The sequence below is a fragment of the Protopterus annectens genome, chromosome 2.part2, assembly GCF_019279795.1.
Source record: "Protopterus annectens isolate FY-2018-M chromosome 2.part2, PAN1.0, whole genome shotgun sequence".
Classification (NCBI taxonomy): Eukaryota; Metazoa; Chordata; order Ceratodontiformes; family Protopteridae; genus Protopterus; species Protopterus annectens.
The window spans coordinates 146,673,590-146,698,379 of NC_056730.1; the positions used below are offsets into that span (position 1 = coordinate 146,673,590).

A 24,790-nucleotide genomic window follows, 5' to 3' on the forward strand; every position below is an offset into this window, starting at 1 on the left:
ACAAGGCACCAGTCAATAGTACAAGTAACACACTGATATAAGCAGCGGTGATATTCCTCTTTGGCAAATTGGTGCACACTTTAGTTTAACTTATTATAAGAAGTTGATATAAAATTAATTTCCAGTGTTGTAAGAACGAGCCAGCCTTCACCCTTGACACATACAGCAAACATCATTTGAAGTTCAAGTGCAATACGTCGCGGCGTCTCCTTCTTTTGTTTTGTAGGATCCTTTACGTCACTAATACTTTCCAAATATGGGTTTACTTAAGGGTCAAAAAGTTCCTCCAGGTTCGGATCCTCCCACATTCCTTTCCCTATAAGGCGGCACAAAAAAGAGAACTCTTTCCCACCACCTGCTCCGCCCATTTGTGCCAAATAAGGAACAACCTTCTTTTAGGACATCAAAGAGTACACGGAAACCACACCGTCAACAGCCTTCAAATCCTGGGATATGATACGACAGCCTACTCCGAAGTCACGCCTTTCAACGCCCAAAACGTGACATTGAGGATCCTGAGAATCTCTTAGAAACCACACCCTTTTCCTCATTCCTATCCAATTAGAAGGCGTGTCTCACAGTCCTCCTCCAAACCGCAACTAAGTAACTCCGCCCTACATTTTTATTTGGCCTTCATTGTCCCGCCCTACTCCTGCCAAGATTTCAGGAAAAAGAACCTACTCTATTTTGTACCGCCCCATGTCTGCCATGTAAGGCGCGTCTGCCCAAATCTGGCGGACAATCGGCAGCTGCGGCTCGTTTGCTTGTTCTCTGTCTCTCTCTCTTTCTCTCGTCCGTCCCGTCCCTTTGATGATATGGTACAGCCACTTCCGCTCTCTTGCTAGAAGCAGTGCGATCATGGCGGAGCGCGGTCAGCAGCCCCCCGCTAAACGGCTCTGCTGCAGATCCGGGTATAGCCCGAGCTGCAGATCGGGTCAGCGGGTTGGAGCAGCTTGTGGTAGTAATTCTGGAGGAATGCCAGGGGGATCGGGCAAGACGCAGAGTCCGGAATCCTTACTGGATATCGCAGCTCGCAGGGTGGCCGAGAAGTGGCCATTTCAGCGGGTGGAGGAACGATTTGAGCGGATTCCTGAGCCTGTGCAGCGCCGTATCGTGTACTGGTCGTTTCCTAGGAGTGAACGGGAGATCTGCATGTATTCGTCCTTCAACATCGCCGCTGTGGGCGAAGAGAGCGCTGGCACCGGCGAGGGCAATGGAAGCGGTGGCAGCGGAGGAGCTGGGGTGGACGAGACGCGACTTCCCTTTAGACGGGGGATAGCCTTACTAGAGAGCGGCTGTGTGGACAACGTGCTGCAAGTCGGTAAGTCCACCATTGGTCATTTATGTCATCGTATTAAGCGCCCCCATCCCTCCCCGCTTTGCATGGGGTATGTATCTTGAACAAAAGGGGAGCCAAACGGACAGCAGCCAGCAGTAACAGCTCCATCGTCCTCTCTCTCTCTCATGCACACTGAAGAGAAATTAATGAGCTTGAGCAGACGAACAAAGGAAGGAATTTAAAGGGCAGCAACGTTGCGGGCGGGGAGGGGGTGTATACACCTTTACATGCCAACAGCATATCCCTGCCCCGCCGGGGGTGGTGGTGGGGGGCGGTTAGGATCTGACAGTATAAACAAAGCCAGGCCAGTGGAGTGCCATCCCTTGCTCTCCTTGGGTCCGGTGGGCTCGAGAGTTGGCAACAGCCACTGGAGGGAGGGGGAGGTGAGGGGCTTTGGAAGAAACAATACCGTCCTTTCAGGGCTTTTGCTGCAGCTTGTGCTCCGTCTCCAGCCTTGAGCCAAAATGAATGCTGGGTTTCTTTTAAGTCTCCCCGCCCATTGCACACCAGGATCCATGACACTACAATGTCTTTATTTAATTTAAATACGTTTTTATGGCTACTGTTTTTGTAAGCTGTAGATGTGTCCTGCAGTGGAATACTGCAAACAGACTCTCTTGTAATTTGTGACAAAGCGATGTGTTGACGTGACCAGAACTTGGGATTTGTTTATTGGAAATAAAAGCGCATACGCGTCAAATTAATAGGAGTATTTCGCAGCACGTCGTGTTATTCTGAGGTTGTGAGTGTTCCCAAGCATGGCAAGTGGCTTCAGTAAATTTCACTAAAGCTGCAGCCGTGTTCCCGTTAGTGCTTGTGCATTTTCAGTTTGTTATCCCACAGAAAAGTCTGGACAAAAGGCCTCTTTCTCTTGGGGGGGGGGGGGGGGTAGGCTTGACCAAGGAAGAGAGAGGCATTTGCAAGCTGCGGTAGTGTTGGTTAGAGATGAGGCCACTAATTTGCAGTGGATTTGTGCAGCTCCTTTACCATTTCCAGAGGAACCCTGTTAGCATTACTTTCCAGCGAGTTCCTTTGAGTTATGACTGACCTGACAGTCACATATATCAAGACGTTGTCTCTGGAACGATCCCTTTTATCCATGCCACAGATTGTGAGTTGTTTTCGTTGTGGGAATACACGTAGCTTATGTAAACCTTTCGCACTGTTTGTCATCGTTGTACTTTGGGTGCTTCCTTTAGGAAAGGGGTAGTCCCCCCCCCCCTCTCTCTCTCTACGTACATATATTTGCATTTTAATGATTTGGAGAGAATGTTTTTTCCGCACCACAATTCTCATAGCCTGATCGGGATACCCTAATTTAGCTTATCTTCCGAGGGGATCTCTTTTTCTTCTTTGCGTGCATTATTCCTTATTTTTTAGAGTAAATTTTAGTTTTTTTCCATGGGGTGTTGTTCTAGGGCTAAGTGGAGCAGGTCTTATTTTCCCGTGGGTGGTTTTCTTGGCACTGCTGTGCGCATTTTTATGCGTTCCTTGTGTGCTTCGACACCAGCGAGGAATGACAAGAGTGCACATGGGGAGGGGAGGGGGTTCTTGCCTGACTGCATTTCGGCAAATAATTTGCTACGAAAATACAGCCAAGAGGCAATGAATACAAGATGTAGTCTTATCTAGGAGAGTGACAGGGTTTCAGGCATTACTTGTAGTTAGAACTATTGAGAGGGGGCGTCATAATTTTGTGTTAAGGAAAAGTGAAAATCTGTTTCTTGCAGCAGATGTAGCGAAAATGGATAGCAGTTTTGTTGATGTGGTAGGGAATTTGGAGGAAAACTTTTAACTTAAAATAGCAACGTGATTTTAAATATAGATTGTGGTAATAAAAGACGCATGGAAGACATGCAGTTCCATGACAGTTCACAAGTGACCTTGCTTTTCGTGTGTTCTCTGGTAGATTCACTGCTTGCACAGTTTGGCTGAGTTGATACCGCTTCTGGGCTTACCTCACATTGTAGATGACTGATTCCACATTCAGTGGAGTCAGCCTCTGCGTCATTCAGCAATGTGTGTTTACTTGCTCTAAATTCTTGTTTTTGTTTAAGGGGTGCACACAACGTTCATTTATGTGTATAGTTTTCTGAATATTTGTGCATTATGTGTTTAGGTTGCACATGAGAAAATAACGTGGTTATGAAATAAAACTGTCTTCCATAGGTATGTTTATCGTCTGTCGTGGTTCTTTCTTGTGCTCAGTTGGCATCATGTTCTTTTAAATGTGGTATTTTTTTATAGAGTCACATATGAATGTGAATGCTGTTGATCATTTACATACAGATTTGATACTGCTTAGAATGTAGAATGTGAGTTGTTATTGTTCAGGATACTCAGTTTTTCCTTATGTAAACAAAATGTGACCTGTCCAGGCGTTTTTTTTTTGTGCTGAACTAGTCTGGTAGAGGTGTAGTTCGTTTCTTTGGAGTAGTTTATTTGGTCTATGCCCCTTTCAAAATTCATTATATCAAGAGCAGAAGATATTATCATTGTTCTGAATACTGTCATGTAATGATGGAAATTTTGAAGGTACTGATTGAAGCAAGTTTAGTTCTGCACTGCAATGGTATCATTGAAGCTTTGTGGTGAGTAGACCACTGTATTCCCTTTTTCCATTTTGCCCCAACCTCTCAGACATTTCTCATGAGTGCACACAAATATATAATGTATGCACACATTTTCCAAATTATAATGTGTGCTATTTTTAAAGTTGTTCTATAAAAGTTTAGTTTTGCTTGTTAATGTATTGGTTTGGAAATGGTGCTGTTTTTGTTTGTGCCTTTTGTCCCCTTCCCCGTTCTTTATTTATTTAGTTTTGGTTGCTGAAGAGGTGACCAGTCTCTGGAATCTAACCAAAAGAGGCACCCAGCAGTTTATTTCTGATTACCTTCTAATAAGCTTTTAGTAAAACAAGGTATAATTGGAGGATGTAAGGGCTGTCCTGTAAATACGAAATACTTTCTCTCAACCTATTGTTGCTTAAACAAAGAGCACCAGTCCTCAAGCTGTCTGTATGCTCGACTGAAGCCACTGTTTACCCACATAGGATTTATTTCAAAGTCGCATCTTGGAATATCTGTGACTCACATGCTTCAGAGTTGATTTTTCATGGAGATCCTGTGTGGCTGAGCTTTTTCTGTCAATGCTGTAAATTGTTGCAGTCAAGTAAGGGATGTATTTGAAAAGTGTGGATGGGGGTGGGGGTGGGGATTGTGATCACATAAAGGCTGTCTGAGGTGTGAGTATAGGCTGTGTTACAGGTTTGTGCTGCTCTCCAGGAACAGTGTGGCACCATTTTTGTATGATTTTTACTGTAATGTTTGCTGTTATTAAATCAAATGTGCTCAATTTACTTTCTGTACATGTATTGGTATATGCATTCAGAACTTAATTTGCAGTTTTATAAAGCGTTGAGAAGAAACAACACATATAATGCTGAAACTTTGTGCAGTGAGGCATGTTTTTTGTTGGTTCAGTGATTTTTGTTATTTTAATCATGCTGCCATATTTTATTTCTGGTAGATTATTTGATTTTTTTTGTCCCAGAAGGCATTTTTTGTGTCATGTGATGCAGTATCCTTTACCACAGACCATAAATGTGTGTGTAGGAATAGTAACTTGTACACCTTTGTTTATAAAGTATGCAAAAATTGCTACAAAGGTGCATTCGCTGCAACATTCTGCGGTAGTCTGCATAATTGGATAAAACTATGTAATAATAGATACTAAAGATGTACACAGCCGATAGATCCTTAACATTGTTTGCTTTATGTGTAATTGTTCCTTTCTCTGTGCATTCATATAGGTTGAAGAATATTGTTTGCGCAAGCATTTACTCAGATTGTAATGATGATAATATATTGTCTGGTTTAGACAACGTTTCTTATATTGGCTCCTGTACCAGTGGGAATTGATAGTAACTACTGGTTCCTTAACAATTTCTACAGTGAGCTGAATTTGTTCTCTTAGTGATTAATTTTATCAAAATTACCTACAGAACAATGAGGGACCAGCTCTTCTTATTCTTCTGACCTTCTCTTGGTTTTGTTTGGGTTATTATAACTATTTTTATGTAAACAAGTGCAAGAGATGGAGGTCCAAAAGAAATCCAGCCTTTTCAGAGTTTAAGTAGTGAGTGACTGGAGCTTTGGTTGTCGTACCACAATAAATTAAAAAAAAAATAGTTAATGTTAGAGCCATAGTCAGCATAGTGGTGCACTGTGTCTGCCTGGTGTTAAAACTGCATGAATGAAGATACTAGACATGCTACTGTCTAGAATGTAAAGCAGACATTTCACGTTTGGCTTGATTTATTGTTGCTCCATGATTATAGAAAAACAATTGGGGAGAAGTTTTGTGCATAGCTTGCCTTGTGTGATATGTAGAATAGATGCAGTACAGTTCTGTACCCAAGTTTGTACATGTTTTCACTCTTGTGATCTTTTCTGTAGTAGTATGTTGCACATAGTTTGCAGAACTCTTCTTTTTTATTTTGTGTGGTGATCTGTTTTGCCAGGTTCTTGAATGGGCTTGTTCTTGTTCAAGTACAATGCTAATATATTGAAGGCAAACTAATCACCCTCTTTTCTTGACTTGTACTAGCCAAACACACACTAATCCCAAAGACTGAATGTGACCTACATCTGTTGCCGATGCATTCCACCTGTAACGCTCGCAAATTGCAGATTGTTAAAAATTAAATTCTGCTAATTTGCATTCATGGTAGATCTCCAAGCTCAACACTGCAGTCTTCTAAAAGGACTGAGCAAACCATCTACTGATGACTGTTCTTCTTAAAATAATAAAGTAAGGGCATCGTCCCCCAGGAATCAACATTGTAGATCCGAGAAATCATCCTGCTCCCTTAGGGATATCAATGAAGAAGCCATTTCACTTGTTAGGGTTCTATTCAAAACTGCCATAAGGGAAGAAGTTTTAACCAGGTTAGGCCCCTCCACTTGGAATCACCTACTAGCTGATGCCGGGCAAAAGGAAACTCTCACTCCATTTAAAATTAAATTTAAAATATTACCTAATAAATCTACCATGTGCACACATTTTATGACATTTTATACTTGTGCCGTAATGATCCCTTTTGTTGCTGAAAAAGTTCTGTCGACCAACCCTCCTACCTGGTTAACAGTTTGAAGTAAACAAACTACCATCTTTCTTGCATGAATATATTTTGATAGTTTTGCTGACAGACTATTCTGTTGAATTTCACATGCTGAAATACTTAACTGTCCTGTTTTTAAGGGAAAAAAACAACTTTGCAGGCCTGAGTGCTCAGTATATCTGCCAATCGTCCACATTTTTGCATCATGATTTGGTCTGTTCCTCATGAAATGGGTGGTTTTCTGGAAAATCTTTGAGGATTGCAGTCAGTAAATAATGACAAGACACTTGAGTTTCAGACTTCACATCCTTCAGACAATGCGCAATTTGTCCCTCATTTTTCACCCCCACCATTAATTTTGTCTTTCTTTGTCTAATGAGCCAAGAAGTTGAGAGGTATGTTGCTCAGCTAATGAATGATACTGTTACGCTTTCTTTTGGTGGCTTGGAGGGTATCTTGGGAATGGTTATAATGCTGCACAAGGTCACATCATAGAAGAGATTTTTATAAACAGTGGATGTGTATTACATTATAGGATACAGCAGTAATGAGCTGGTAGCCTTGCTGTGCTATGCCATGTACTTGAATTGGTGAATAGATACCTCTCTTTAGGGAAAAGCAGGGAAAACTGGAAGAAAAGAGATTAGTAACTAGTATACAAGCAGCATATCTAGAATTAATTTCAAAATTGACAGGGAAATTGTAATTGTAAATTACTGAACATGTGACTTGCAATGAGAGTATTGAGTCAGGAAAACAAGTGGATTTTCTGTTTATTAGTGTGTATAGGATTAAACGTTCAAAGGACCTTTAAAGGTCACAACTTTTCATCTTCCAAACTTGGAAAAACATGGAATACAGATGAGCTGCTCTGTTGTGCATACCTTCTTGGTTGCAGAACAGTGGGTCTTTTCTTGGTGTTCTCCTATCTATGACCTAAGTGACTACTTTAACCACTGTACTATGTATCCAAGTCTATCCATCTTAACTGCACACGGCCTACTGGTGCTTTCTTTCATCCCTTTTGCTTAGAATTCTTTTGTTGTATTCATTTGTTAAATGAGTGAACACGTTAAGAATAATCCTGTTTTCAAGAATGACCTGGAGCACAGTCTGGATAACTGACTTTGCAAGAATCACATAGTTGGCAAACTGGAGACTGAGGGAATCAAACCGTGGACTAAAAGATGAAGTTTTTTAGTAGGTTGTACTCTTGATCAGCTGCACTAAAATGTCAGACAAAATTCTTAAGTACAGTAGTGGTATTCAAGCTATCTCCTTTCTGTCTGTAATCGCAAATGACATTGTAAATGGGATCTGTTGCATTTGTATCTTTATATATCTCACTTGCTGTCTCTAAGTTGTTGGTTGTAAACTCTGAATTTACACAAGGCCTGGCATCCATGTTCCTTATGGACAGAGGTGGCTTATAATTGCCTGGCTGTTTGTCCTGTTCAGGCACAGAATAGCATTATTCTTTCAGGAAAACGTAGGCTTAGAAAGCGCCCCCACCCCGGATTATTAGCCTGGTAACAATATATGAACAGACTTTGAACCTCTACTGCATTCATGTTTTACAACTCTCCAGTCTGTAAACCATAGTGAGTGTCACTGGTGAAATTTATCGACTTGTTTTCTGCGGTTCAAGGTATGAAAGTCCATATATTGTTTGGAGCTTTCACTGTGAGCATACTCTCTGATTTTCAGTAAACAAGCAACCAGGCAAATGTAAAATAAAGAATGTGTTCTGTTGATGCATTGAAAAATGAACAGCGGCACTTTTTACATGCATGTAGTCAGAAGTTTTAATGTTTGTTTTTACTGGGAGTGCTGCGAGTTGGCAGACTTTAAGGATCCCTTGCGTGATGCACTGTCAGAGGTCTTGGGTGGAAAGGTGATGATTCTTCTGAGCTATGATACAGACTCGGAATTGCCTAGACGTGGTAAGGCCTTACTGTGTCTAACTGTGGTGGTTGCCAAAAAAGCAATTACTAGAAAATGGAAATCAAAATCTAAACCAACTATACTAGAAATAGTGAATATAGTAACATACAAAACAAATGGAACTGAGATCTTTAGAAAAGAATAGGGGCAAAATACATAGAAAAAAAATGGCAATTGTGGGAACAGTACATACAGGGGAGGAATGTGGTTTAAAAGAAGGCATGACTTAAATGAGCTATGTAATGCTGGACTGAAAGTGATTTGGTAGATTATAAGTATAATACTTGCAGCTGGGATTGTGTCTGTATGGTTTGTGATGCAAAATGCTTGCAGCTAGGGTTGTGTCAATGTGGGTTGTTTTATATTTATATAAATGTATGCCTATGTCGTAAGTGATGGTTTAATAAAGATGTTTCTTGTTTAAAAAAAGGCAGTAATTGAACAGTTTATGCTGCTTAGGTTATATGATATTTAGCAATATATGTGAAGTGCAATGTTTCTAAACGTGAACTTAATACAGTTTTACTTTTATATAAATGTAAATTTGCCTGTGTCACAAGTGATAATTCAATAAATGTGTTTAGAAAGTTTTAATGTTTGCTTAATAGTCTCTTAGCTTTATAGATGTGGGTTTGTTTAATGAACACTTGACTTGATGTGAAATCAGAGACACCTTGTTTTTTAACATAGCTGCTTGAAATCTAGGCAAACTGTTTTCAGCTTTTTACCCGTTAGGGATAAAGGATACATTTACAAGGAAGCAGAGAAGCAAGTGAATCACATGAGTGTGTTATATCCAGTTATATGTTGTCTTGAGTGAATGACACGATCTGCAGTGTCCCACGATCTGCAGTGTCCAGTATATGTTGTCAGTGGTGAGTGATATATACACTATGTAAAGAAAAAGGTAAGTGCAGTAAAGTATGTATGCAAGTAAACAATGTTTTTTAATAGAACATTTTTAAAGATAGGTTTGCAGGAGTGGAAAGTGCCACAAAACCACTTGGTTGAAATGCCAGATACATGTTAAGTGGAGGGGCATCAGTCCAGAAATATAAATACATTTTTGTTTATGGTTTGACTTAATGTTGGGCTGTCCATGAAGAGTTTCTCAAGATGCAAGTTAATCAAAAACTGTGATAACTCCCTTTTCAATGTGGCTCATCTTTCTTTGGTGGATGGGAAGTCTTCCATACTCGTGTGCAGGGCTCAAATTTTTGGAATTCATCATCTTCAACTACAGCTCCTCTGCACCACAGGAAAAATGCTATGTCTCTTTCACAGCAACCTCCTTTCATAAAGTGTTGTCACATGTGCACTGGACCATTGGCAAACTAGTATGCTCACATACGTGAGCACAGGTACAGCTGTGTACAGAAAAAGCCCTAGATGTCCGAGCTTTCTTCGGCTACTTTGTCTTTGCCCTTTTGATTCTGCATGGTTGTAGAACCTGTAGGATCACCTGTCCATCTAATCTTTTTCTAAATGTTCTAGAAGATGCTTTGCACTGTAGCTGAAATATCGTCAGTATGCTGTAAAGGCATAGAAATATCATAGTACTGTTATAAAGTTAATGGTCTCAGTATTTGTTAATGGTGTAGATTATTCTGAAAATAACTTCGAGATCTGATAAGAAATGGCTTACTTTGGCCTTCTGAAAGGTTAGTTATCATTTGCACAAAGAAGATTTCAAATTAAACTGTTATAGATGTGGGTGGATTTAGCATAGTGTCTGCAAAACTTTTGAACACCACGTGAAGCTATAGACTAGTGTTTCTATAAAGAATTGCTCTGCTTCACTGAATTCTTTTTGTGAACGTGCAGTGGTACTTTTGTTTGTGGTTGTGAGCTGCCATTTCCTGAGCTGATTTACATTAATATAAACAAACTGCAATACTGCGTGTGGTGATACTGTTTTTGTGCAGTTTGGTAGACACTTACTTCTGCATGAGGTGACCATTATTGGTATGATTGCATTGCATCATCATCTTCTTTCGGCTGTTCCCTTTAGGGGTTGCCACAGCGGATCATCTGTTTCCATTTCTTCTTGTCCTCTGCATCTTGCTCTGTCAAACCAACCACCTGCATGTCCTCTATCACCACATCCATAAACCTTATCTTAGGCCTTCCTCTTTTCCTGTTACCTGGTAGCTTCATCCTTAGCATCTTTTTCCCAATATACTCAGCATCCCTCCTCAGCACATGTTCATACCAATGTAATCTTGCCTCTTTGGCTTTGTCCCCAAACCTTCCAACCTGGGCTGACCCTCTAATATAATTAGTCCTAATCCTGTCCACCCTTCTCACACCCAGTGCAAGTCTTAACATCTTTAACTTTGCTACATCCAGCTCTAACTCATGCCTTTTTGTCAATGCCACTGTCTCCAACCCATATGTAGCATAGCTGGTCTCACTACCATCTTGTAGACCTTCCCTTTCACTCTTACTGGTACTAGTCTGTCACAAATCTCTCCTGACACTATTCTCCACCCACTCCATCCTGACTGTACTCTTTTTTCACCTCTCTTCCACACTCACCATTACTCTGAATTATTGAGTATTTAAACTTGTCCACCTTCGCCACATCTACTCCTTGCATCCTCACCATTCCTCTGTCCTCCCTTTCATTCACACACATGTATTCTGTCTTAGTCCTGCTGACCTTCATTCCTCTTCTCTCTAGAGCATATCTCCATCTCTCCAGGGTTTCCTCCACCTGTTCCCTACTCTCACTACAGATCACAATGTCATCTGCAAACATCATAGTCCTTGGGGACTCCTGTCTGATCTCGTCTGTCAACCTGTCCATCACCATTGCAAATAAGAAAGGGCTCAGAGCTGATCCTTGATGTAATCCCACCTCCACCTTAAACACATCAGCCACTCCCATCGCAGACCTCACCGCTGTCACACTACCCTCGTACATATCCTGTACCACTCTTACATACTTCTCTGACACTCCCAACTTCCTCATACAATACCACAACTCCTCTCTAGGCGCCCTGTCATATGCTTTCTCTAAGTCTACAAAAACACAGTGCAACTCCTTCTGACCTTCTCTGTACTTCTCCATCAACACTCAGAGCAAGCATCGCATCTGTATTGCTCTTTCCTGGCATGAAACCATACTGTTGATTACTAATCATCACATCCCTTTTTAACCTAGCTTCCACTACTCTTTCCCATAACTTCATGCTGTGACTAATGAATTTAATCCCTCTGTAGTTACTACAGCTCTGCACATCACCCTTATGCTTAAAAATCGGTACCAAAACACTTTTTCTCCATTCCTCAGGCATCCTCTCACTTTCCAAGATTTCATTAAACAATCTGGGTTAGAAACTCCACTGCCATTTCACCTAAACACCTCCATGCTTCCACAGGTATGTCATCTGGACCAATAGCCTTTCCATTCTTCATCCTCTTCATAGCTATCTTTACTTCCTCCTTGCTAATCCATTGTACTTCATGATTCAATATCCCCACATCATCCAACCTTCTCTCTCTCTCATTCTCTTCATTAATCAACCCCTCAAAAGTACTGTTTCCATCTGCTCAACACACTCTCCTCGCTTGTGAGTATGTTTCCCTCATTATCCTTTATCACCTTTACCTGCTGCACGTCTTTCCTAGCTCGGTCCGTCTGTCTAGCCAATCGGTACAGGTCCTTTTCTCCCTCCTTAGTGTCCAACCTTTCATACAGCTCTTCATATGCCTTATCCTTAGCCTTCGCCACCTCTCTCTTTGCCATGCACCATATCTCCTTATACTCCTGTCTACTTTCTTCATCTCTCTGACAGTCCCACTTCTTCTTTGCCAACCTCTTTCTCTGTATACTCTCCTGTACTTCCTCATTCCACCACCATGTCTGCTTGTCATCCTTTCTCTGTCCCGATGTCATACCAAGCACCTTTCTAGCCATATCCCTTACTAGCTCTGCTGTAGTAACCCAGCTATTTGGTAACTCTTCACTGCCACCCAGTGCCTGTCTTAACTCTTCCCTGAACTCCACCTCACAATTACCCTTTTTCAATTTCCACCATTTGATCTTTGGTGCTGCCCTTCCACTCCTCCTCCTCTTCTTGATCACCAACTTCATCCTACAAACCACCATCCTATGCTGCCTAACTACACTTTCCCCGGTCACAACTTTACAGTCTGCAATCTCCTTCAAACTGGTCGTCCTACACAAGGTATAATCCACCTGTGTGCATCTTCCTCCTGTCACCCTATGCTCCTCCCTCCTGTTAAAATACATATTCACCACAGCCATGTCCATCATTATGATGCTGAAAGTAAAAGTACTAGAATTAATAATTTTTATTTTAAACGATGACCAATTTACACTACTTAAAATCTCTTAGCGATGGCAAATACAGGAACCACCAAGAAAAAACAGTTGATTTTTTTAAGTTGTAGGATAGAAAAAAAGTACTTGAGATTTTAGATGTAAATGTATTGTTTTTATTGTACAATATGTTACATCTCAGAGTGAGAGATCCAGTGGGTTAAAGATTCCTTCTTTGTAAGGTTATATTTGTTTTTTTTGTTTTTTTTCCTCAATTCAGTATTAGTGGACTGAGCCTCCACTCCTGTTGTAATCTACATTTAAAGGAGATTGTGTTTTCAATTCCTTAACTATGATGGGATTCACAACATTTTAAATGTATGGCGTAGTACATACATACAGCCTTGCATGACATGCTGTATATAGGTCGACATAAACCTTATTGCATAGCACTGCCTGCCTATGGGATACACAAGTAGAAATTTGTAATTAGTGCAGTAGTGGCAGCCTCTGCTAGACATTCTAACCAGCAGCTCCATTTAAAATGTATAGCAAGATAGCCATTGTACAGAAGTACTTTTATTTGTTCACTTACTTAACTATTTATCTGTGTATGCATTTATTTGGTTTGTTTGTTTAGACCAGCTGTATGAACTGATCAGTAACTTGTCTTTTTCAGCTATGACCCAGGCAAAGTAGGCAAATGTGTTGTTGTTCTCTTTCGGCTTTTCCCGGTTAGGGGCCGCCACAGCGGAACTCCGGTCCGCTAATGATTGGCAGTAGATTTTCACGAATGCCGAGGTGCCAGCTCGGCATTCAACCTTCAACGAAGGCACTTAAATTGCCTGCCACGCGGTTGATCAAATGAGACAGCTGTATATAGTTGTTTAATGTACAGAAATGAATAAGAATAAAGCTAAGGTACAGTGGGATACACAATCAGATTGAGTTGTTAATGCACAGAAATGGTGCAGGATTCAAAGTTAAATTATGTTAAGCACATGGAACACAACCCTTTTTAGCATTAGTGGAAAATACAAAGAGGAGAAATGTGTTTATAAACTGATAATTTAAATGGCTAACAAAACAAATGAGCACGTAGCTGAACTTTAAAGGATCCAAGGCCAGTTAAGTGCAGTGTATACATGGGCACATTCATATATGCTTGGCTGTGATGTGATGGGTATTAGAAGCTGATAGGAGTGCTTGTACTCAATAAAATGCTAAGAAAGGTAACCATATTCTGTCTTTCCAAAGCATTTGTTTTCTTTTATATTAATTTTTTTCTTGAATTGTCTGAAATCCTTGGTTTGCCACATGCATTCAGGGATAGACTTCAAGAAACTGTAAATGCTTTGTAGGTAGCAGTTAGTGTAAGTGAGGGAAGGGGGCTTAACTGCTATTGTGATGTTGGAACTTCTAAGAAGAAAAGGGTGTTCTGTTTTATGTAGTTCGTTTTTAAGGAGTGTGTACCTTTTAGATCTTTTAAAAGAAAGAATGTTTGAAAGTACTAAATCCCTAGCAGATACTGGTAGCCAGTGACACGTGGTTAGTGTAAAGCATTGGTGCTTTCTGTTGATCAAGTGAATAAATCTTGAGTATTTTGTTTTCAATAGTTTTCAGTAATGTGGCATTATGGGAGGAAATCAAGAAAATGGGTATATCAATGTTTTTAATTGCTACGAAAATAGTGGTTATTTCCCTGTGGGCATCTTTCTAATAATAAAAAATATGTCTGTTACGTAAACGTCACTCCAAACAAGTCACTTATGTTTTTACTGAAGCTTCCCAGACTTGACAGTATACTTTGTTTTCAATGGGTTTATGATCTGACAGCACAAAGTAGGGCATTGTAATCTTATCAGCTGTGGCTGTCTCCCTTTAAAAAAAAAAAACACAAGACCAAAAGAGGGGAAAAGCTGTCTGTTTGCAGATTTTGGATGCACTACTATGTATAAACTGCTAATATAAAAGGGTTAACTGTGAACACACACACATTAGTTCTAGAGCGGACATATTAACCACATTGCGAAAAGCAAGCAGTTTATTTTCATTTGTCTTGTATCTTTATAGGTTCATAGATTAGTACTAGGTTAACTGCCCTTGCGAGCCATTTTAAGCCTAGCCAATTATCCCTTGTGAAACTCAAACCCTGTAACTTGTGTTTATAAGACATAACACCTTAACCATCTTATGTAGTATGAATGTAAGGTGTGTTGACCAACTTTCAGCAAATATGCATTTGAATGAAAAATGAATTGTCCATAGAGGAGTAAGAGAACCTGTTTTTGTTGAAGTGCACTTGATAACCCCGAGTTGATTTGTGTGGGTGGTTTTAACTTCTCATTGGAAAAATATTTGTATTCGGTTCAAAGAAGGAAGCAGATTCTAACCAACGGTTCTTTGTGCAGAAAACTTAAGACTTCTATGTACCCAGAATTCCATATGTGGTAGCAGCCTCTAAAACTTTCGGGTGTTTGATCTTCTGTGTGTTTCAGGAATCAGTACCTACTTAGGCAGCATAATTGTTTTACCTGGGTCATTTTTCCAGTTTTCCTGTAGCTGGTTTTGAAACCCATTTACTTGCATTTTGTTTTTCAAAGAATACGGTTACATTTTGGAATTGCCCTACTTTGAAACTTTAGTACAGCAATATTTTCTTTCACATCTTTCTGCCAACTTAGAAAGACTGAAAGCTTGGAGTATGTCATTAGCTGATAAATTCCCTTTTATACAGTTGGGTCTGCTGGTGTTAAAAGTAGAGTATGGAATTCCAAAAACAAGGAAATGGAAAGTTTTTACTAAACGAGTTATTTGAATAATTAGTAGATGTTGCCAAGTTTTGAAAAATACGTTTGAGTGAACATAGTTTTAATATATTGTGGTTGTTTTATGTTATATGGTTTGCTTTCTGAGGTAGCTGTAGGTAAACCGTTTGAGAGTTAAGAGCTCCTTTTTTTGTAAGATTTGAACACAGTAGAAGTGTGTGTGTGTGTTTGTTTCTCTCTAAACCTGGCATTTCACTCCAGCCTATTCATCTGTTGAACTTGAATCTGTTTTGGCAGAAGAGATGTACTCTTACTTAAGCCATTTGCTGCTGTTTTGTAAAATGCAGTGCAACACAGGAATTTAATCACTGGGGGCTAAACTAGATGATATGAAAGTAACAAGCCTGTAATTGGCCAGCATAAAAGTGTTATTATTTGAGTTAATTTAGCAGTTTATCGTGGCCTTGCTAATCAGATTAGTTAGAAACGGGTGGTGAGTAGAACAGAATTTCTGTATTGTAAACGACTTGCATTGCCTCTTTGCCTTGCTGTGACGTGACTGCCTGCAGATAGTTACAGTCGCCTGTATGTCTAATCCAGCGATTGAATTTTTGAATTATTTCCACTTACAAAAAGGAGAATATTCGTATGTTTTGCTGCTTGTTTGTGTCCTGTTTGCCTGCTGCTGCAGCTTGGGGATTGGCTATAGAGTTTGTAAAGTTAGCAAACACGAGCATCCTTCCCATTTTCAGCTACACTTTTGAGCGCTGTTGAGAAAGCCCTTAAACTTCTCACTTCATATTGGTTGTTATTGTAATTACTTTTGTGAGACGTAACTTGAAAAGAAGAAACTTTAAAAGTGATTTGCTGATGAAAATAATTTTACCTGTGTACTACCGTGTGTGGTGCATAAACTGCTGATTAAACATTTCTCCCATCAGTTAATACTTTCCTTTTCTTGTCCGTATTAAAAAAAAAACTTTAAAATTATATTTTTCCTTACATTGATATCAGAGTGTAAATATTGATATCACAGAATGTAAACAATAACGTTTAATGTCCGTGGCATCACCAGAGGGAGGTTCATATATTTTAATGGTTGCATTGTTGTACGTCATTAAAGTCTGTCCAACCACCTCACACTATCCCTAATGTGACATCACCATGTATTCACAGATAAAATAATGTAGGGTTTCATTCATTTTGTAATATCTGTTTTATCCTCTTTAGTTTGTGGGGGAGCAGGAGCCTCTGCCGTTAATCTTTGAGCTTAAGGCAAAGAAAACAATTCTGGCTATAGTGTCACTCTCCCACGTATGTATGCTGTTTCACTAACATTTGGCAGACCGCATCGACCTGTGGGGGAGACAGAAGGTACCACAGCTGGGATTGAACTGGAGACCTAAGTGCTCTATGGCTGAATCTCTACTATGCTGTTCTGCTGGAATCCATAGAAGAAAAAGCAAGCATAGTATGTAGAGAAACTGCAGAATCATGTACAGACAGAATGATGCAGAGAATGCTTAAACCGTGTTTTTCTTTCTATGTGGTTTTCTAAGGTTTAGATTAAAGGAAAGGAAGCAGTTCATGTTGTCTTTTTTGCTAGCTGTTGGTCTGCGTATTTTTATGTCTTGTTACTAATATAATTGCTGATGCTTTGTTCATACTTTCAGGTATTGCCTTCAGCTTGCACAATGTTTTATTATTTTAGAGTACACAAGCTTTGTTTTAGTTCCTGATTTCAGTAGCTTTGTTTTTATCGTAGTTATGTAACCTAGACAGATGACTACACATGATCAAACCCCTTATGAGTTTCAAAGAGATTGCCAGATGCATATATATCACAATGTTACTGTCAGCCCCCCCCCCAACACACACACACACACACACACACACACACACACACACACACACACACACACACACACTCACTCACACATTAGCAGTTAACCTTAAATTAGGTTCTCCTTCTGCTTTTCTGCATGGAGTGCTTGGAGTGTGTGAGTAGAAATGTTGCAGTGCTAAACAACAGCTGTTAAGTGTTTCAGGTTTGTTAACCAAGTCTTACCCCACTGGTTACATTTGTAGGAGTGATCCCGAACAACTGTAGTATAACATGGCACCAGTGAAACACGCATGCAGTCTTTGCCAGAGAGCAGCTGCATAGTCCTTTGCTCCCCCAGGAATAAAACAAAGAACTGGGCTGAACAGAAATATCACGGTATGAGTTGGCTAACAGAAATGTGAACCGATCTAGTACCATGCATAATTTGCATGGAATTGAAAATGTCCATCAGTTAGGTCTGAATGAAGATTAACTTTTGGAGTTTCCAGTCTTCTTGCACATTTGAGATGTCAGCAGTTACCAGATATGTGCAAGTTACACCTGTTTCAGATGCTGCTGCCATGCACTGCAAAAACAGGTCACTTGCTGTAGGAGTTGTTTATGCCTTCCTTGTTTTCATATCCCTGCTGTCCCAGAATGTCTGACTGCCTTTGATGTTTCTGTAGCTTTTTCATCAGTTTTGACCGATTTTTTAATTAAAAAAAATGGTAACCCAGACATTAACTTCCTGCAGTACATATAGCCAGAGAAAAGGCTACTATTAAATGGTGCAGCTGGTGATAAGCTACTACTTCTACCTGCAGCAGACAATCGTATCTCCTTATTTCGATGCTTTATAGCAATATTTGTAGGCAGTATTACATTCTCATAGTTGTTCTAGACCCCCTCCCCATTATCAGTTTTGATTAAGTGTTATGTTCTTTCTCCTGAGAGCAAAGAAAATAGTGAGCGACTGTCCGGGTGAGTAAAGAGTGACTTTAGAAGCTTAAGTTGAGATTTCTTGGTGTATTTTAATAATAATTTGTGCATGTACAAGAAACTGCTTGTCACACCCTGTTCATGTGCTTCCATTCTAAAGTGAAGTAAAGCTCAGAGTCCTGCACATTTGTACAAGCTGTTTCTGTTTTATTGACCAAGAGATGGCATTGTCCTTGCCGAACCCCCTTACCCATCACCCCCAAGCTGGCAAGAAAAATTCACACCAACACTGCTGATAGAGCAACATTGGTTTTAATGCATCAAACTGGTTTCAAGGCTGTAATGCTTCGCTGTAAGAGAGGACACTTCACAGTGTGGAGTTTAAATTGGTCGACCAGTTAGCCAAATTCTGAAAGAGTTTAAACTTCTCAGTTTTGTATATGTATGTGTACAAATCCTACACTAGTGTGTGTGTGTATGTATGTATGTATGTATGTATATATATATATATATATATATATATATATATGTGTGTGTGTGTGTGTGTGTGTGTGTGTGTATATATATATATATATATATATATATATATATATATGTATATGTGTGTGTGTGTGTGTGTGTGTGTGTATATATATATATATATATATATATATATATATATATATATATATATATATGTGTGTGTGTGTGTGTGTGTGTATATATATATATATATATATATATATATATATAATATATATATGTATATATGTGTGTGTGTAAACACACGCACACACAAAGTGTACACACTCCTGTTAAAATGCCATTTTTTTTGTGATAGAAAAAAATGAGACCATAATAAATAATTTCAAAACTTTTTCCCACCTTTAATGTGACCTATAACCTGTACAATTTAATTGAAAAACAAATCTGTTAGGGGAAAAAATAAAAAAATGTACAATAAGCTGGTTGCATAAGTATGCACACACTTAAACTAAGCACCTGTACACACACACACACACACACACACACACACACACACACACACACACACACACACACAGTCAATGAGGTTGTGTACAAGGCAGGGTGCCAGGGAGAATTCCCCAGTTAGTTCTAACCAAAGCTGATTGATGTCTGACCCTTTGCATGTGCACTCCTCTTTTTAATCTTCCTTGACGTTTTCAAGCATTTTTGTCTTTCATTTTATTTCACCAAGCATCAACGTATCATCCTGGACAGCTTTAGTGATCTTAGGGCTGGTGTCTAAAGAGTCTCATACTGATCATCTCATGTCTTGCCTTAATTAGGATCAGATTGGTTCATATCCCCCCCTCTCGTTAACTGTCCTCCATTAGTATTCCTGCCTCATATCTAAATTGAAGCACCCCTCCCCTTTCAGCAAACACATCTCATAGTGAGTTTCTGCAGTGATGCCCTTATCTACAACAAATTACTGTCTCATTTGATCCAGCCTGCCAGTCACCTTTACTGTTTTGTGAAACACTTTTTTTTTCTTCACCTAAATACCGCTTTGGATGTAAAAATCTACATTTTCTCTCTTTAGGACATGTTGGTACCAGAGCAAAGTGAGGCATGTTGATCTCGAGAGTGGAGTTCCCTGCAGGAACCCTTTTTTAACGGATTTGCTGAAGTATTGCTCTCTCTGGAGGATAAGCACTGTAGGGGAATTAGCTGTAATTAATGGGGCTTGGGTGAATTGTGGTTTGGCGAGCTGCTTTATACTTGCATCTCAAAGTGGAGAAAGCTTTAATTTGTTACCAGTGAAAGATTTCACAATGTATTTGGTAGTCAGTACAAGCCAAGTTTTTGATAACCACTGTATTTAGAAGTGCTTTAGAGCCCACTGTATGCAGAAACTACTGACTGGACATGGCAAGGAATTCCAAGAACTCATTTTGACGACATGATAGTTACTAAAAAAATATAAGTGGTGGATGTTCGAAATGTTGTTCATATTAAATGATTAAATGTATGTATATTTAGGGCAAATCTAGAGGGGAAAAAAGGTTCCTTTCGGTGGTAAAACTGCGTTACATATGAGATAAAACAAAAGAGAAAATGGATACAGAATCCACTGCTTTGAGCTTCAAAAATAATAATTTTCCTTGGACAAAAAGAAAAAAAAATAAAGTAGTTCCTATTGAATTCACTAATGTGGTAACATTAGCCATGCTAAAAAGGATGAATAGTGGACAAGCTATTACAAAACTTCTTTACATAAAGAGAAAGAGAACTTGTCATTTCAATTTAGGTGCCAAGACTTTTTGTTCCTGGGCTGCCATTGGAGCTGGAATATTGCTTTGTCCAGTGGTCTGGCGTGTTGCACTCTCAACTTTGCTTTACAGTCTTTTAATTTCAGCAGGTTAAGTCTGCTATTGTATAAGCTTTATTTTATGTTTTGCTTGTTTATTGGGATAGGTGATCAATTTACAGGTTTGTCCCAGGTTGAATACAAGTAATGAGGGAAAGAATACGTAACAAATGGTGTTAGTCTGGAGTTTGAAGACCTTATACACATCTTTGTTAATGTTGGTTTGCTCTAATGATGCAAGGTCCCTGTTTTGTTTGTACAATCTGCTCCTTCAGTTGTTAAAGAAACTCTGCATTTCCAGAAAATTGCAGTAAAAACCACTTTGTTCTCCTTTGTTATATGCATAAAAGTATACTTTTGTGGTTTTCATTATCTCATGCTACTGTTGTGTATTGTACTGTTTATTTTGCAAGGCACTTACAACATGGTTGTAGGTAATGGAACCTTACCAGTTCGGGTAGTGCCTACAAGACATTCACTGCTTAGAAACAACTTGCGGCTGGTGGTTCTCAGTTTGCAGTAATAGTATTTACAAGGTACTACAGTAGCTCTTGTATTGGTGGGCATATTGATATGCTGAGTTTAGACATATATTGTTTGGTTTTGGCTTTAGCTGGACCCCAGCATCTCTGATTCGAGTAACATGAAAGACATGCAGATAGGTGCGTGTGTGTGTATGCCTTCTTCGAAGGTTGGGTGCCAGGCTAGCAACTCAACACCGTAAAAACACCACTGCCATTCAGTCTGCGGACCAGTGATTGTGTGTGGTGACCCCTAACCAGGATAAGCCGAAAGACATTGCTTTTCAGGTTCTGCTTAAAGGTCTGTGTAAAAATATAGCTTCTGGGCCATGTACATCCTCGTGGTAACACAGTTGTCCACCATTGAAACTTTTGCAGCTTGTGTCCTCAAATTCCCAACAAAGCATATCTGGCATTTGAATTTCCACAGCTTGCTAGAACCCTTAACCTTTGCTGTTCAGGTCCTTTAAGATCACAAATAGTCTGTGAAATGAACTCTGCTTGTGCTGTGCTGATGAGGTCTTAACAAGGCTGAAATATACATATCCACAGCTAGTGGGGTTTGGCTTCATTGGCCTGAAATTGTCCATTAAAACAACGAAACAAGAATCACCAATTAGCTGAAACGCCTGATGTTCATAAGGGTCATTTGCATATATCCCTTTTGCCTCTGATACAAGAGGTTTGGGATGTCACTCAGTGGAAGTTCTAACTTTGCTGGATTTTTCATTTTGTTTTTACTAAAAGACTTGATCATATCAACTGAAGTTAGTCCTGCCCAATTGAAAAGAGCAACCTTGTACTGTAGTTTAGAACGAAGTGTATGGAACTGGCAACTGGAACAGTTTACTCACTGTTTGGCTTGGTTCTTTTTGAAAGTGGGAGAGTTATTCGATTCAGTGTACTTCGCAACGCTTGCCTATTTTCTGCCTTCTGTTTCCTGAATAGTATTTTGTCTGGTCTTGCTTAAGATTGGAACAAACTGGCTCCTTTTTTTTTTTATTTTATTCTGTGGTTTGTTTGCGTTGTCCTTGTTTTCACGGCAGGAGTATTTGCTGCCATTTTTACATGCTTCTGCCTAGGCTACTGTTGGACTAACAGAGGAAATGACAGGCAGAGGGGAACTAGAATATAGAGCCTGCCACAGTGTGCTGTCACACAGGTTGAGCTGCTGTTTACTTTTCCTCTTATCACATTCCTGCAGTCTGCTGAACCTTGCACCTCTGCTAGATGTCACATGATCATTATGCTTCATTAACGTAGTTATCAGCCTGAAAACGTTAGAACAATTGATTTTCTGTATGTATGTAAGAACAATCTTCTCCATTTCTAGAACTGCTAAAGCAGTGTGGTGACTGCCACTGTCCTCTGTACTTTTTTATTATTTACTACCTGGACTGGTGATCAGATGTATGCAGCATAGACATCTTAAAAATCATCCTTTGCGGGACTTTATTTATTAGAATCCTGTAGTTCATGTTACTCAAATGGTTGGTTATATTGTGTTCTTCTTAGTTTTCTTTCTACCCATGCTCTTGCCCGACCTTGTGTTAAAGAAGGTGATCGTTTAGTGTTACAAACCCCTCTACAAGTGCCGTATAGCCAACCAAGTATGTATGTATGTGTCTGTTGGCTTTTCCCGGTTAGGGGTCGCCACAGCGGAACTCCGGTCCGCTAATGATTGGCAGTTGATTTTTACATGCCGAGTTGCCAGCCCTGACGCACAACCTTCAATCAAGGTACACCCATTCACACGTCTCCACGCAGAAGACGCTCTAGCTGAGAATCGAACCGGACAGCGTCTTACTGTGAGGCGACAACGCTACCGCAGCACAACCAAGTACTTACACTAAAAGATTTAGGAAGTGGTTTGGAAAGTCTTGCTAATCTAAATGACTGGGTATTTTCCCAGAAAGAGGTGAGATGGTCAAGCACCTCTCAGTTGTTACCGTCACTGGAAATGTGCAGTGGTTGTATTAGCCATTATGCCTGCAGGAAAGCATTGAAGATACTTGGAGGGTCCAGAACGTGAGCAGAAATTCAGGAAGAAAGAATGCTATGAATATGTGTAAGCTGCATTATTCAGCTTTTGCCCTTTGATTTGACCTGTTCACAAGTCTGTATTCTTAGTAAGAATCCCCAAGTTGAATTTGAAAGATTTTGGGAGTTTTAATTTGGTAGGGACTGGCTTCTTGGGAAGATGCTGTGCTATAAATTAGTTGTACCGTTGAACTAATAAAGTGGTTTTCTATTTGTGTGAACTTCTCTTGGGGAAAGCATTTTATTTATATGTCTGTAAGATGCCACATCCATCTGTGAGATGTCCATTTATATGCACCATAGACTCCCATGGTAATTACTGTCATGCTGTGGGGATTTGCTGTTCTGCCCGTCATCAGTTCTACTTTTAGTTCTAGTACACAACAGTCCTCTCTAGCACATTTCCTTTACCAGAGGAACCCCTTGAGGCAAACATCAGTGTGTGGCCTCCCACATCGGAGAGAACCTCAGAACATTTTGGAGGTGGCCCTGTAGACTGCCAAATTAATGCCTGAATAAAAAAGGTAAAAAAAAAACCCACCTTTCCCTGGGTAGACGTGTGGCAAGCTACAGATGTTCCCTTACAATATACAGGTACATGGGCAGGTAACATGGTAGTAGGCAAATCCGCAACATATTATTAAAATAGTGTGAGAGCACAGAAGCTGAGTGGGGACATCATGGAATTACTGTGATAAGAGCACATATTGTGGCCGTGGCTTGTGATAATTATGTAGTGGGTAATGCTTTTGTTTCCAAGTCCTCTTGGAAGACGAGTTCTGTAACTGTCACAGTTTTCCTTTTCAGTGCTTAATTTCACAGCAGTTTTGCTGTTTTATAGAGCAAGTATGTTTGTGTTTTAGTGTTTGTGCCTGAAAGTGTACAGCTGATGTTCAGATCTGCTAAGAGGTTTTTAATTTTCAACTACAGTAAGTGGGCGAGGGAAACATTGTTTTTTATGAGAAAAACAATAGGCAGGTGGGTTAAAACCTTTCCTGTGTGAAACATGTACTTCACATAATTTAAATGGATTTGATTGGTTGTATTTTTTTTTAAGAAGCCACTGTTTTGCGTTTTTATTTTTCTGGTTGAATGAGCTTGTTTTATATGTAATATTTATTGTGGGTTGGAGTTAAAAGCAAAAGGTTTGAAGTGCAGAGTATGGCATATTAAATCACAGTATAGTATGAATAAAGTTAGAAGACAATGCTCCGAGTTTGATCTAGTGTGGTTGTAAAAATGCCTTGTACAGCTTCATCCTGGTGAAAAGCAAGTGTGAAAGTCAGGGTAGTGAACATTACAGATCTAATCACGTTGACATTTCCTCATGTGTCCATCTAGGTTTTTTGTGACTTACACCACAATTGTATATTTTAGCAGAGTTTACACATTTTACTTGTATTGTAATACTGCGTGTGTTATTTTAACAGTTGTGTATGCACCTGCACCATTTTATATATGCATAATATAGCATTCATGCAGTCCATCAGGTTTGAAACTGATTTTTTATTTTCTTCACACTGGTAGTTTTGTTCAGCATAACGTTACGGTACCTCATCTGCTTTTTGAGCTAGCCCATGTTGTAGTTGAGACATCCATCTTTTTAAATCCCCTTTTAGTAGCAGGTACTGATGCCACCGCTGTGTGTTATATTGATGTGTTCTTTTTGCTTGGTGTTCGGTAAACCTGT

The 24,790-nt window shown here is 39.6% G+C and overlaps 1 protein-coding gene across 1 annotated transcript in view; it reads left to right on the forward strand.

The window, feature by feature from the left end:
• Positions 1-634: 634 nt before the first annotated feature.
• The window catches only part of ZSWIM6 (zinc finger SWIM-type containing 6), an 867,641-nt gene continuing 843,485 nt past the window's right edge, over positions 635-24,790 (forward strand). Inside the window, exon 1 of the mRNA XM_044063817.1 lies at positions 635-1,321. Within this exon, the coding sequence (XP_043919752.1) occupies positions 811-1,321 (511 nt within the window). The 5' untranslated portion in view covers positions 635-810. The remainder of the gene's footprint in view (positions 1,322-24,790) is intronic.